The following is a 14,529-nucleotide window of genomic DNA, read 5'->3' as shown; positions in this document are numbered from 1 at the left end:
CTATGATATTGTCATTTGATGGGTAATAATCGTAAAAAAAAACCTTAAAAAATTAATTAATTAACAATTGATAGTATAAATCTTTCGGAGATATAGAGTATATTTGGTCTCCTCTCTCCTTTGAATTTTATTGTGATCAATTGGAGAGGTAGCTGCTTCATTGTTGGTATGTATAGGCACGAAATTAAAGTGCACCTGGAATTATTTTTATTCAGGCCAGTGGCGTCCAATACAATTGGCACTGTTTCTGTAACTTTCTGCCACATTTTCTTAGCCTTTAATTGCATCCATAAGTATTTGAGGACCTTCTCTCTCTCCATATGTTCCACAGTTTAGTCATTTGGAATGGCCACTGTTTCAGACAGGATGCTGGGCTCAGTAGACCTTGGTCTGACCCTCATAGCATTCCTTATGTTCTTATGACACTTCTACCAGCATTGCCATTCTTCTCATTTACCACAATGTCTGGTTTTCTGTCGTTGAGCTTTTTAGTAGTTGGAATGATGAGTGGCCAGTATGAATATTTCTTCTTCCTTTCTTTCATACTTCAATAGTAGTGTAGTAGCCCAATAAATTAAAACTATTACAAAAATTTTCAAGCTTACTTGCTTAAAGTGTATATTTAATAGCAAGATTTGTAATTTTGTATTGTAGGAATCACTAAATTACAAGGGCCATCCCATTTGCAGGGTCCAGTCTAATATAGCTACTTATATGTATTTCTATGCTGAATCAGCTAAATGAATATGTACTAGGTTTATCTTTATCTATGGAAGCTGCTTTGATCACATAGAGGGTGATATGTCTTAGTGTGATTCAAATATGATAATTCATGGTTCAAGAGGGATATAAAACCAATCAAAACACAAAGAACCGGAGCACTTGTTTGTCTAACAAACTATAAGCAACCAAAAAAACAAAGTATAAGAACTTTATCTACAAGTGCTAGTATCCACAACAATTTTGAAACTGATTCTTACAAGAATATGTTTTTGTATTTTAAACCGCATCAGCAAGCCAGACGACGGCAGTGAGCCCACTTGCCGTCCGGACTTCTCGTCATGTGCGGCGTGATGTTGTGTAGATGTTTTTAAATATGTTTTTAAATAGAGGCAACTTGTTACATATCCTCTAGATCCCGTTTTTGAGTTGAAAAAAGCATCAAAAAACCCGCACTGTCCCAAATAGCACCCGACAACGGCCGGTGTTTCGCGATCAAAATCGCTTCATCAGGAGCAAATTTCACAAAATCCTTTGTTGGCGGCAGATGCTGTAAAGTCAAGAGGACACACGCAAGAGGGATATAACACAGTTTCAGGTTTTCTTACCAGATGAAAGTCTAGAATTTCTCAGAAATGAAACACAGCTCACACTGGCTGGACAGACTGGATGGGCCGCTTGGTCTTCTGCCGTCATTTCTATGTTTCTATGTTTACTGTAAATATAAGATTCCTTATACCAGGCAAGGGTTAAATCACTCAGCCCTGTGCTATCTTGAGGGGGAGGGGGAGAAGAAAAACCGCATAGAACTGAAAGATTCCTTTCTCTGTTTAATGATAACCTAACAGCAATCACTGTTGACTCCAAAGTGCTCTAATAAATTGAGGTTCTTGTCTTTTACAGAGTCCCCATTTGTAACAAATGAGCAACTCTCAACTCTCCCACTTGTCAGAGTTCTTCCTTCAGGCAAATACACAGGTTCCAATTTAAAGTCAGTCATCCAGATGATCCATGGACTGCTGGAGCAAGGGGTTCCAGCAAAGGAATTGAGGTAAAACATATTCTTTGGGGGTAATTTTCAAAAGGAGTTACACATGTAAATGTAACTACTATTGTAGCAATTTTCAAAAGCCATTTACTGGAGTAAAGTGCACTTACACAAGTAAATCCTATGGACAATTCAATGGCATATATTATAGCAATTTTCAAAAGCCCACTTACTCAAGTAAAGTGCATTTACTCGAGTAAAACCCTGTTTCACTCGAGTAAATGCTTTTTAAATCAGGCCCTTAGTTTCTTTCCTCCTCCCTTATTGTAGACTCAAGATAAAATCCCCTTAAACCTTTAGGAACCGCACAGATGCGGATCTGCTCATTGAAGCAACATCAAAAACATTGGCATATACATTATTGAATGTACTATAGTATTTACCTACTTTACTGATTCATTTTTTTATTTGGAAAGATTTAATTTTACAGGGTAAAAGTGAGCATTATAAAGCCTGTTTACAAATATAGAGGTCGATGTACAAGGGCTTTGTCTGGGTATCTTTTGGAATTACCCAGAGAAATATCAAGATTTAAAAATTCCAAACCCTCTCCCGTTCCCCAATTAAATTTTGTCCATGTAATTCATTGCCAGGGCAAAATTACCCAGAAAAAATAGGCAGTGATGAAGGCATTTTGGGGGGAAGTAAATTTAATCTGGTGAGCTTTGATGTTCAGCGCTACCCGGTTAATGTTAGCTGATATACTCCAAGGAGAACGCTTCTGCTTTTTTCTCAATATGGGGTGGATTTTAAAAGGTGCATGCACGTGCACATGGACATGCCGATTTTGTAACAGGCACAGCACGTATGTGCGGATGGCCCTCGCAAGGGGGGGGTAAACTTTTACTAATTCGCATGGTGACGAGATCGGGGCTCCCCCAGTTCCCTCCCAGTCCGCTTAAATTTAGGAGTGGACTGGGAGGGAACTTTCCTACCTCCTACCCTAATCTCCCTTCCCCCTTCCCCTCTCCTCCCCGCCTTCTAAATCCCCCTTTTTTTTTTTTACCTTTTTTTTCTTCAAGTTATTTCAGGGCCCGACCTGAAATAACTTGCGCACACCTGAGGCTCCGGGACAGAGATGAATGGCGCTGTCCCAGCCCGCCCACTGGAACCCCACCCACCCATTTGTCAGGGCACTGCACTTATGCTCGTAAGTGGCGATTTTTACGCTCGCGGTAGATTTAAAATCTGGCCGTATGTGTTTGAATACAGAGCCTTAACTCCTTGCACAGTTTTAAAACCCTATTAGAATTTTGAAAATAATTCTAAAACTGCATCGTACTAACTCCAGTCTCTCCAAAAGGATAAACTGCCCCATTCTGATAACTATGGAGTAGATTTTCAAAAGGGTTCTGTGTGTAACAATAGCATATATGCATGTAAGTAGCATGTACTCGCGTAGATGCTATTTTATAAATGTTGAAAGTACCGGTATACGTATATTTTTGGTTTCGCACGCACATTTTACCACGAGAAAAAGGGTCAGGCTAGGGTCATTCCAGGGAGAGGTTCAAAAGTGTGCATAGTAGTTGTTATTTATTTATTTATTTAACAGTTTTATATACCGAAGTTCTAGCAACAAAGTTACTAATCAAGTTATTGGTAAGATATACACATATACATTACCAAACTCATTTGTACACTTTTGCACCTGCTGATTAACTCACTTTCAGGCCGATACAGTACAGTGCGCTCCGGTAGAGCACACTGTTAACCCGCGATTGGACGCGTGTTTTGGACGCGCTAGCTTTCCCCCTTATTCAGTAAGGGGTAATAGCGCCTCCAAAACGCACGTCCAACCCCCCTGAACCTAATAGCGCCTGCAACATGCAAATGCATGTTGATGGCCCTATTAGGTATTCCCGCGCGATACAGAAAGTAAAATGTGCAGCCAAGCCGCACATTTTACTTTCAGAAATTAGCGCCTACCAAAGGTAGGCGCTAATTTCTTTGGGCACCGGGAAAGTGCACAGAAAAGCAGTAAAAACTGCTTTTCTGTGCACCCTCCGACTTAATATCATGGCAATATTAAGTCTGAGGTCCCAAAAGTTAAAAAAAAAAAATAGAAAAAAAAAATTTGAAATAGGCCTGTGGCTCACGGGTCGAAAACCGGACGCTCAATTTTGCCGGCATCCAGTTTCCAAACCTGTGGCTGTCAGCGGGCTCGAGAACTGACGCCGGCAAAATTGAGCATCGGCTGTCAAATTCGCTGACAGCCACCGCTCCTGTCAAAAAAGAGGCGCTAGGGATGCGCCAGTGTCCCTAGCGCCTCTTTTTACCGCCAGGCCTAATTTAAATAAATTAAAATACTGTATCGCGCACACAGGAGAGTGGCCTGTGCGCGCGCCAGGAGAGCGGGCGCTCGCCCACTCTCCCGCGATTTTACTGTATTGGCCCGATTAGCAAAATCAGACTTGTCTGTTGTCTGCAGTTTTCGGGTGGGAGGTCCAGGTGAACTGATAGGAGATCAGGGTGAAGTGCTATACTGGAGAAGGGACTGGGTGAACTGGTGGAGGTATTGGCGAATTGGTGATTCCACATGCTCATTCAATTAATTATTTTCAAAATGGTATACTTGTATGCTTTATAAAATATCAGGTTAATATGTATACATGTGTATTTTTTACATACCTAAATTATACAGGCGTGTTAATAAAATATAAAGGAAAGTACATTATGTTTTCTTACATTGGACAAATTTGTGCATAGTGAAACATATGCTCATATTTTTTAGAGCAAATGTGAAACTCCTGTTGCAAAGTTTATAAAATACTTATTGCGCTCCCCAGCTGTGGTAGGGTCCCATTTGGGACACTGAAGGTAAGTTTTGATAGTGTTTTGTTGCTCTCTTGATGAATTGTTGAAAGAAGACGTGTGCTTATAAGCTACCCGGGAAGGGACCTTCATGCATTGGGACTATTTTTAAGAAATTAAAAAAATTAAAAAATGAAATGACAAAAATATAAATAAAATAAAGTTAAAGTGGACCGAAGGGGCACACAGCTTGTTTACCTTTTCAAGTTGTACTCATGAAGGTCCAACAAATTGAATATAGAGTATTTAAGATTATACTGGGGAAAATTGTGGTGTTTTTTGATAGTCATCAAGAATGTGACATGAGAAATCAGCTTTAAGGTAGACAACATTTTGGTGGAGATTTATTGTATGTATGTGTTTCAAATCTTCAGTTTTTAAATGTTCTTACCACTATACTTGGGAATAACAAGTGAAAACAAAGAAAATGTAACATTTAATCGATTAAGAGGAACGTTTTGGGACCAGTTTTTCACTATGTTGGCTAGGTGTAAAGTATGTTTTTACTTTTGTACCTAGGAACCTGTTAAACAGTTTTCAAAAAAAACTATGCATGTAGTTTTTCTTTTGAAAATTTGCTTATGTGAGTACCCAGTGATGAAGTGCCGGTGGACTTTGATTCTTCGTTTTCTGCAGGCAGACAGTAGATTTGGAAATTCATTTCTGCACACATTCTTTACTCCTCCACATGCTCACAGGAGCACCCTTTATGAATGCGGCTAAAAATATGCGCACTGTGAACCCTGTAAATACATTTTAGTAGAGATGTGCATTGGGTGCCCGATCGTTTCCGCTTTCGGGTTCGTATAGCCGCGGGAAAATCTCGTATTCCCGTGGATCGGCATTTTTTTTTCATGAAAAATCATTTTTCAGCTTTGGCGTGCACTAACAAAAAGTAACGGTTTTTTGTTAGTGCGCGCTAACTCCCATTAGCGCGCACTAAGCCGAAAAACAGTTTTTTATGAAAATTTGGGGGAAGTACAATCGTTTTATCGGTTTCCCGATCCATGACGATTTAGGAAATATCGTACGAATTTCCTAATCTTCAAAAAACGATTGCACATCCCTACTTTTTAGCTGTTCCAGAGGCAATTCCATGCAGACCAGCTTACCCAGATAAGTATCTTGGAAACTAGTCCTTATTAAAATATATATTACTCTACTTCAAGACAATTTTACTACTCATACTGTGATTTTACACCATTCTTTTTCTTCTTATGTATGGCACAAAAAAAAATTCAAATGTCCAAGTGTAAAATTGTCAACCAAGAAATAGCTTCTGTTTCAGGGAAATTCAATACTCTTTGTTCTTTTTGGAAATGGAACAGTTATGAAATGTGCAGCTATTAATCTGGCCGAGTCTGCACCATTGTTTTATCAGCAGTTCAAAACAAGTAACTGTCTTCATTAGATCATTAATTAGTCATTCGATGGGAAAGATGTTACTGGCTCATTCCTGCCTTCAGCAGTCTCTGTAGCGATCGGGTCTTATCCCGCTGAAGAACATGCTTTGTGAGGGTACAGTTTATCCTGAGGTAAATTTAATAGATCTTGATGTATTGAGGTATCTCATTGCTTTTGAATGTGCTCAAGATGACAAACATGTACAGTTATGCTACATTCGACAGCACAGTGAGCGAAAGCATTGGCATGGACTTCAGAGTGCCAGTTACAACATCCATCGTATCATTCAGGATGATATTGAAGCGTTTGTATTGCTACACTGGCACACACTATTCTGCACACAGAAATAAAGCCATGCAAATACAGTCCCAAGATACAGGACGAAAATCTATAAAGTTAAAAGTTCAAAAGTCCTGAAGTCAAAATTTAAAGTTCAAAACAACCTAAATATTCTTTAAATTCAACCATCACATAGAAACAAGTAACATAAGTGTTTAAAACAATAAGGAAAGTTGTGAAAAAGTATGTTCATAAAAACCACTAGACACCCTTATACAGCAAAAATTTCTAATTTGGCTTCACATTCCTTCAGTGAAACAGTAAAATGTTAATTACTGTAGATCAGTTACGTGATCAAATGAAGACCCATTTGCTACAAAATGAATAAAATGGTTGTAAACATTCTTCTTAGAACTGCTTAAGGCGATTGCAGTTCAAACATTATGAATGAAGAATAGCGTGGTAATGAATGTTTTAAACATAAGCATGCTTTCAACACTCCAACATGGCCCATGTTTTGCCAGACGGCTTCTGCAAGAAGGTTCATCACAGCAGATACTCAGTGACTTATCTCAAAATGGAAAATGGCTCTCAACAATCCAGTCCATCCACCTTCACTGCAAAAAGAGCCAAACTGCAGCTTATATATAGGCAGTCTCAGAAAAAAGCTAACCAAAAATATTATTTGAAAATTACTTGTTTCAAATCATAAATCATTTCACGTTTTCTGATGTTCAGGGAGAGAGCATTTAGCACTGAGCAAGACAAGTGCTGGAAGGATTATAGAAATCTGCCTTATTTAATAATTGCCCTGAAGCAGGAGCAATGCACAACGCTGGCCAATGGCGGCAGCATTGGTGCTTCAGACTAGCACTGGCTGTCAAGATACTTAAAGATAAGTTTTTCATCAATTTTATTAAAAATAAAAATATTAAAAATTAATTTGCCGCAATGAAGAATAGGTTGGTTTGGGAGGGTTTTGGACCTGTGGTTATAATGTCTGAAGCAAGTATTTAAGATTTTGTAAAACCTCTCTTGCTGGATTTTCCTCCCTGATAATCAAATTTATAAATCATTTTTTCAGCATTAAGTACAATCAAAGTTAAGTGATTAGTTTGGGAGAGTAACTTTATCCTTTGTGATATCAAAGAATGAATCTTAATTTGGGGGTTTCGGTTCAGTATCCTCAACACTTTCTTCTTATTTCTGAAGTAAGTCTACATTTCACTTTCTGAAAATTCCAGCAGTATTTGGCACTTCAGAGCCAAAATGGATCAGTGCTGGATGACGCTGGATATGGGCGAAGTCATTCACAAGTTCCCGTGTCTCTGACACTGGCCATCCTTCTATATCTACAAAAATAATGGCAAAGTAAGAGTTGTATGTTTCTTTGCCATCTGCCTGATCTAAAATACACTATGTTTCAGATCAGAATGCTCTTTTTTTCAGCCTAGATCCAATCTGCCAGTCTCTCTTCCCAGTTTGATTATTGTCCAAGCTATAATGGCTACTGAAGCCTCCAATGTGTCCAGCAGACTGTTTCGTTGATGGCATAGCGCATTAAGGTCAATCTGTGGATCTCGTTCACAGAGATTACGTTGATGATGTTGTCTTTAAGCATGGAGACATTTCAATTTTGCCTTGCAAAGTCGAAGTGCCATGTTTCGGGAGGTAAATTGCTGCAATGAGTTTATATTCACTGATACAATGGCTACATGAAAATGTTTTCTTCTCCCTGCAGTTAACACTCGTATTTATATGATTTTGATTTCTCCCTGTAGAATCTTCAGGATCTGAAGCCTTTGGACCAGTGTTTAATTGGGCAAACTAAAGAGAACAGGAAGAAGAACAGATATAAAAATATTCTTCCCTGTAAGTCCTAACTAATCCAGTATTAATCCTCTGTCTTTAACTAACTCTAATGCAAGAACAGCTATTATCCTCATTTCTCTCCTTCAGTCCCAAATATACCTTTAAAAATATATTATTGCCTCGTGCATATAAAAGGGTGCTTCTCTGATTGGATGCCCAGGGACATAAGAACATGCCATACTGGGTCAGATCAAGGGTTCATCAAGCCCAGCATCCTGTTTCCAACAGTGGCCAATCCAGGCCATAAGAACCTGGCAAGTACCCAAAAGCTAAGTCTATTCCATGTTACCGTTGCTAATAATAGCAGTGGCTAAGTCAACTTAATTAATAGCAGGTAATGGACTTCTCCTCCAAGAACTCATCCAATCTTTTTTTAAACACAGCTAAACAGGTTAACATTTGTCACTACTACTCCATATGTTAACCTCCTTCATTGCCATGTTATTTGCGAAACACTTGGCCAAAGGAACTTTGTGAGTGGATCATAGGTGGAGTTTGATTGTTTAATTTAGGGGGAAAGCAATGAGTAGGGAGGTGCAAACTTTCTTGCCTCCTTAATCTCACTCAGATTGGTGAGATGGGATGCAAATGTCCTCTCCCCCACCTTTAGAGTGGCTTGGGCTAGCAAATAACAGGGTCACACTTTCTCTCCACCCCTGTTCACTCACTCTCACATACATACAAACACATGCACTATTAACGTCTTCCCCTTCCTCCTTCCTGACCCCAGCACTCTCCCCCTTCCTTCCCACAGCACAGCACCGTCTCCAACCCTCTCCCCAACACAATGCTCTCCTCCTTTCTGCTGCCCTCCTATCCCCACTGACCCCAAGTGTACCCCCGTTCCTCATCCTCACCAACTCTGACCCCTGGGCTTCCCCCTTCTTTCCTCGCAGCCCAGCCCCACCAACCTCTAACTATCCTACCTTCTGCTTTTTCTTCCTCCACACCACATCCCATCTGCTTCTGTTTCCTCCTCCATACTGACTGATGCCAATGCAGCCTGCTCCTCCTCCTGGCCCATGTGGACCAATGTCAGCTCCTCCTTCCAATCCACTCAGGTCAATGCTGACTGCTCCTATATCAGGGCTGATTGGGCCAATTCAGTGAGCATCGGTTGTTCCTATGCCTGAAGGGCTCTACCCCCCCCCCCCCCCCCCCCCCCCCCCCCCAATACACACTATTTACTCCACCATGGGGTGGCTTCTGCAATAGAATTTTCAAATAAAAATAACTTACTCATTACTTGTGTTTACCCTAGCAAATCATGCTTCATTTTTTTAACACAACAAGTGCTTTTCATTGCTGCTAAACTCTTGGGGCTTCCAGATCACATTTATTCCTAATTAGGAATAAATGTGATCTGAAAGGGCTTCCAGATCACATTTATTCCTAATTAGGAATAAATGTGATCTGAAAGGGCTTCCAGATCACATTTATTCCTAATTAGGAATAAATGTGATCTGAAAGGTAATTTTCAAACAGTCTCTGGGTAAACGTAAGGAACCCCATACAGAAAGCAAAATTATCCAGATAAGTTTAGCCAGATGACTTTAAGACTGTCTTGTAGCACAACCAAACTTATTTGGATAACTTACATAGATAATAGAGATGTTCAACCCAAATATTTTCATTTTGGGTGGAAAAAGGAGTTATTTTTATTTTTCATTTCATTTTAATGTTTCACTTTGGTTTGGCTCATTTGCTGAACCAAAATAAACATAAAAAAACCAATAACAACAAAAAATAAAATCAAAATGGGGCCTTCTTGGGTTTCCACTGCCACTTCCCAGGGCTTCCCCAAATCTATCTAATGCTCCATCTTCTTTTTTTTTAATTTTATTTTTATCATTTTCAACAATCATCACAAAAATCCTCTTGTACAGTATTATAGATACTATCATGTAACAATAAACCATATCATATCTCTTCATTTAAGAAACAGAAAAACACACGAGTTCTCCAAAAATCAAGGAAATATGGCAGAGACAAGTGTAATCAAGCGGTTTCCCAGGAAATACAACAACAAAATAAAGAAATTAACCCGTGAATACCCCTAGACATTAATTCTTGCACCTACTCCTTATCTATAGAACTCTTCAGGAGTGTGCGTCCAAGAACGCTCTTAACTGTTTTGGTTCAAGGAAAACATACTTCACATTAGAATAATATATTAAACATTTGCATGGGTATCTCAACCTAAATTTAGCTCCACATGTTAAAGCTTCAGTTCTCATTTCCAGAAACATTTTCCTCCTTAACTGTGTGGCCCTAACTAGATCAGGGTAAATCCAAATTTTTTGGCCTTATAACAATGCAGATCGTTTTCGCAAGAATACAGCATTTTTATCAGAGGTAAAGGTAAATGATACCAATAATGTAGCACGATCTGTTACCATAGTATCTAAAGACATCTCTAAAATATCAGACGCATTCATAGATTGCTCAGGCAATTGTTGATCAGGTGAAAGTTCTCGATTCTGTTGATCTTTAGGCAAGTAGTAAATTTTTGAAATTGCAGGTATATTATCAGATGAAAAACCCAGAATCTTAGTCAGATATGATTTAAATAAATCTATAGGAGGTATCAATTTAACATATGAAAAATTAAGTATACGAAGATTTAAACTTTTCAAAACATTTTCAATGTTCTCAAACTTCTTAGTATGTATTAATTCTGACTTTACCAAGTCATGCTGAAGATTCTCTACTGTTGTTAACCGAGTATCTAGTTGCTCAACTTTCTTATCCAAAGAATTAACAATCTCCTCCATAATTGGAATGCATTATTTAACTTCCAGCGTAATATTTGTCAATACCAAAATGGGTGACTCTAGAGAGACAAAGCAGTCCACAATGAGTCCATAGTTACCACCGAAGGTTTAATCAAGGGTATATTAAAGACAAAGCATACCTTCAGGGCGCTTTCTCCTGATCCCATATGGTAGTACGCTGTCTCTAATTCCAGCAGGGTCCTATAAACTGGTCAAACCTAAGGCCCGGCCAGGGCTCTCGGGTATCACAACTGAGGGTAGCGCCCCTACTCCTTCAGGGCTCCTCAACCCATGTTCTTCCCCCGGTGTCTCAACCCTCTGGTCAAGCTTGCCAAGTTGGGTCATCAATCCATCTGACAAAGTATTAAAAGGTGATGATGGTGTGGTAGGTGTGCCTGGACTGAGCGATATCCCTTCAGCCAGCACCTCCGGGGTCCGCTCTGCCTCGGCCATTGCAGCGGCTGCTCATTCCAGCAGCGTTGTCGGCAGGACCACAAAGAAGCTGTCAATCCGGGGCTGATGGTCTTCCAATTAAGAACATAAGAACATGCCATACTGGGTCAGACCAAGTGTCCATCAAGCACAGCATCCTGTTTCCAACAGTGGCCAATCCAGGCCATAAGAACCTGGCAAGTACCCAAAAACTAAGTCTATCCCATGTTACTGTTGCTAGTAATAGCAATGGCTATTTTCTAAGTCAACTTAATTAATAGCAGGTAATGGACTTCTCCTCCAAGAACTTATCCAATCCTTTTTTAAACACAGCTATAATAACTGCACTAACCACATCCTCTGGCAACAAATTCCAGAGTTTAATTGTGCGTTGACTGAAAAAGAACTTTCTCCGATTAGTTTTAAATGTGCCACATTAGGGAGAGGAAATTATATTCTCCCTAATCTTAGCCTTCCTTTTTGTACGAGGCATTATTTAAGGCAAAATAGAAGGAAATGTAGGATCATAGGAGAGAGAGCTCCTCAGCATGTTCAACGGGCGGCGGCCATCTTGTCTTTCAATGCTCCATCTTCTGCCAAGAGTCCAGGGCCTGAGCCACACTTGGTCTTGCCCCGCCGTGTAATATTTAAAAATGGCATCCAGCTCTGAGAATGGTATCAAGTAACATCAAAATGGTGCTGGTTTCAAGATCTGCCAGCACCATTTTCTTATATGGCCATACAGACATTTTTAAATACTCGCAACAGGGCAGGAGTGAGTGGGAATCACTCCTGCCCTTTTCTCCTGCCAAGACGTCCACAGAAGTGGCAAGTGCTGGAGAAGGCTCCAGCTCAGCTGGTTTCTCTGGAGTGGAAGGGGACATTAGAGAGGCCAGGGAAGGCCCCAACTGGACTTGACTCAGCCCAGCCTGGGCACCAAATTAGTAGCAGAGCTGCCTTTATTTTTTTTTTCTTGGTAAATAGTGTCCTCTCTTTCCTAATAGCACACACTATTTTCTGAAACAAAAAGCTATTGAAAATTATTGGGTTTTTCTTTGGGACATTTAATTTGTTTCAAGTATAATAAACCAAAATGAAAATGAACCATTTTATTTAGATTATCTATTCATTTAAAATAGATACACATCTCTACTGTATAACTCTAAATATCAGTTAACTAGCTCTCTTGGCTCAATTAATTCAGTGCTTATAATTTCTCATTATTCAGCAGAAACACTTTCCTTAGAGAAGAAAATGGACAGGGCCTGAGGCTGTTTCTAGGTGGTTTGGTGGTGTACAGTTTGAATCCACCTCCTCTCTTTCCTGTAAATATCATCAATGAGCAATAAGGCATTCTGTTACAAGGTATATTTTCTGAAACTATACAAAAAGAGAATTTCCACCAACTGGTAAAATATCTTTCCTTCCATAAGATTTCCTACCTATAAACCATTTGAATTGAAACTAGTTTGTGGAGCCACACCAGTTGCAATGCACTCTCTAGCTCATGGGAGTTATGGGTGAAAATATTTTATAGAGCTAAGTTTCTGTCAGGCTGCATACATTTGCGAACTGTTAAACGCATAAGTTTTCTTTGAAAATTACCCAAGCAAAACTACGTGTACACCTGCTATTTGATGAGGGTAGTTTTGCCAAGAAAATGTTTATACATAGGAGGTAATTTTCCAAGGAGTTTTGCGTCTAAATGTAACATACTAGCATAGCAATTTTCAAGAGCCATTTGTGTGTGTAAAGTGCACTTACACGTGTAAATCATATGGACAATTCAATGGCATAATATTGTAGCAATTTTCAAAAGCCCTCTTACACACATAGAGGGGTAAATTTTAAAACATCTGTGCGTGCATCCATGTCCACTCGGTTCCTGGCATGCACACATGGACATGGCAATTTTATAACATGTGCACATTCCCGCACACACATGCGCGCCTGATTTTTATATCGGTGGGCACAAGTGCGGGCGGGTGACATCTTGCGCGCGTAAGGGGAGGGGGTTTAAAAAAATACGCTCGGCATCACAGTCTGGCCTACACCAGTTCCCTCCCAGTCCACTCCAATTAAGGAGCGGACTGGGAGGGAACTTTCCTATCTCCCTTCTCTTTTCCCCTCTCCTCCCCGATCCCTAAAACCCCTTTTCCTACTTTTTTTTTTTTAATTATTTTGGAACTTCATCTGAATAGATGAAGTAAGTTCCGCCCACCAGATGGCTGCAGGCACACGCTTCCCAGGGACAAGGCCTAATGGCGGCTGTCCTGGTCGGTCCCCAGCCCGCCCCTTTCAAGGATCCCGGCATGTCTGCGCATACCGGGGGATACACGTGTGGCCGGGCTGTTTTTAAAATGGACTCTGTGTGCACTCAGCCCAGCCACGCGCGTATCCCCCAGTTTTTGCACATGCCGGGCTTTTAAAATTTGGGCTAAAGTGCATTTACCCGTATAAAACCCAATTTTAGGACAGTAACTTTCAAACAGATGTGCGGGCGTACATATACATGTGTAAATTAATCTGCAGCTAGATAACGCAGCAGTTTTATATCCTGTGGGCACTTAAGCGTGCATGTTATAAAGTAGCCCTGGCGCGCATCTGTGCACTCCTAATTTTTAAGCTTGTGCATTCACAGATGTATAAGTTGGCTTTGGGATGCACAAGTGAGAGAATTTTATAACACATGCGCATGTAGCCCATGACCAGTTTCACCAGTTCGCCCACCAGTTTGCCCAGTCTAGAGCTAGGTCCTCCAAACCCCCCTTATTCTTTAGCCTGCACTCCCCTTAGTTAACCCAGACCTCTCAAACATTTCATAGATGCCTGGAAATAGTTTTATAAAGACTTACACCTCCTCCATAACAGAAGTAACTTTGCATTCAAATGTACTTGGGCGCATGCCCAGACGTGTAGGTATTTGCATGCACATCTCTGGGCCCTGCCCAGGAACACCCTTGCCTCACCCACATTCTGCCCCTGTTTTCCTAATGTGAGAGATTCGCACATTAATGCTTGTATGCGCATAGGATTGGCTTATAAAATCAGGTGGATATGTTCGTATACTAGATGTGCTCACATCTCCTGATTTTGGCACACAAAAGTATGTGTGTAAATGAAAACCCCCCAACCCCACTCCACAGCATGCCTCTGCCAAATGTGGGTAAAAGTGTGTGCATACGG

At 40.2% G+C, this 14,529-nt stretch overlaps 1 protein-coding gene across 1 annotated transcript in view; it reads left to right on the top strand.

The window, feature by feature from the left end:
* PTPN13 (protein tyrosine phosphatase non-receptor type 13) overlaps nucleotides 1-14,529 on the top strand; it is a 659,094-nt gene that overhangs the window by 624,898 nt on the left and 19,667 nt on the right. The window contains 3 exon segments of the mRNA XM_029599218.1: nucleotides 1,624-1,664; nucleotides 1,667-1,771; nucleotides 8,047-8,137. Of these exon segments, the coding sequence (XP_029455078.1) occupies nucleotides 1,624-1,664; nucleotides 1,667-1,771; nucleotides 8,047-8,137 (237 nt within the window).

This window comes from Rhinatrema bivittatum, chromosome 1 (genome assembly GCF_901001135.1).
Source record: "Rhinatrema bivittatum chromosome 1, aRhiBiv1.1, whole genome shotgun sequence".
Lineage (NCBI taxonomy): Eukaryota > Metazoa > Chordata > Amphibia > Gymnophiona > Rhinatrematidae > Rhinatrema > Rhinatrema bivittatum.
The sequence above is the reverse complement of the archived record's forward strand: the minus strand, read 5'-3'. Positions and strand labels throughout refer to the sequence as shown.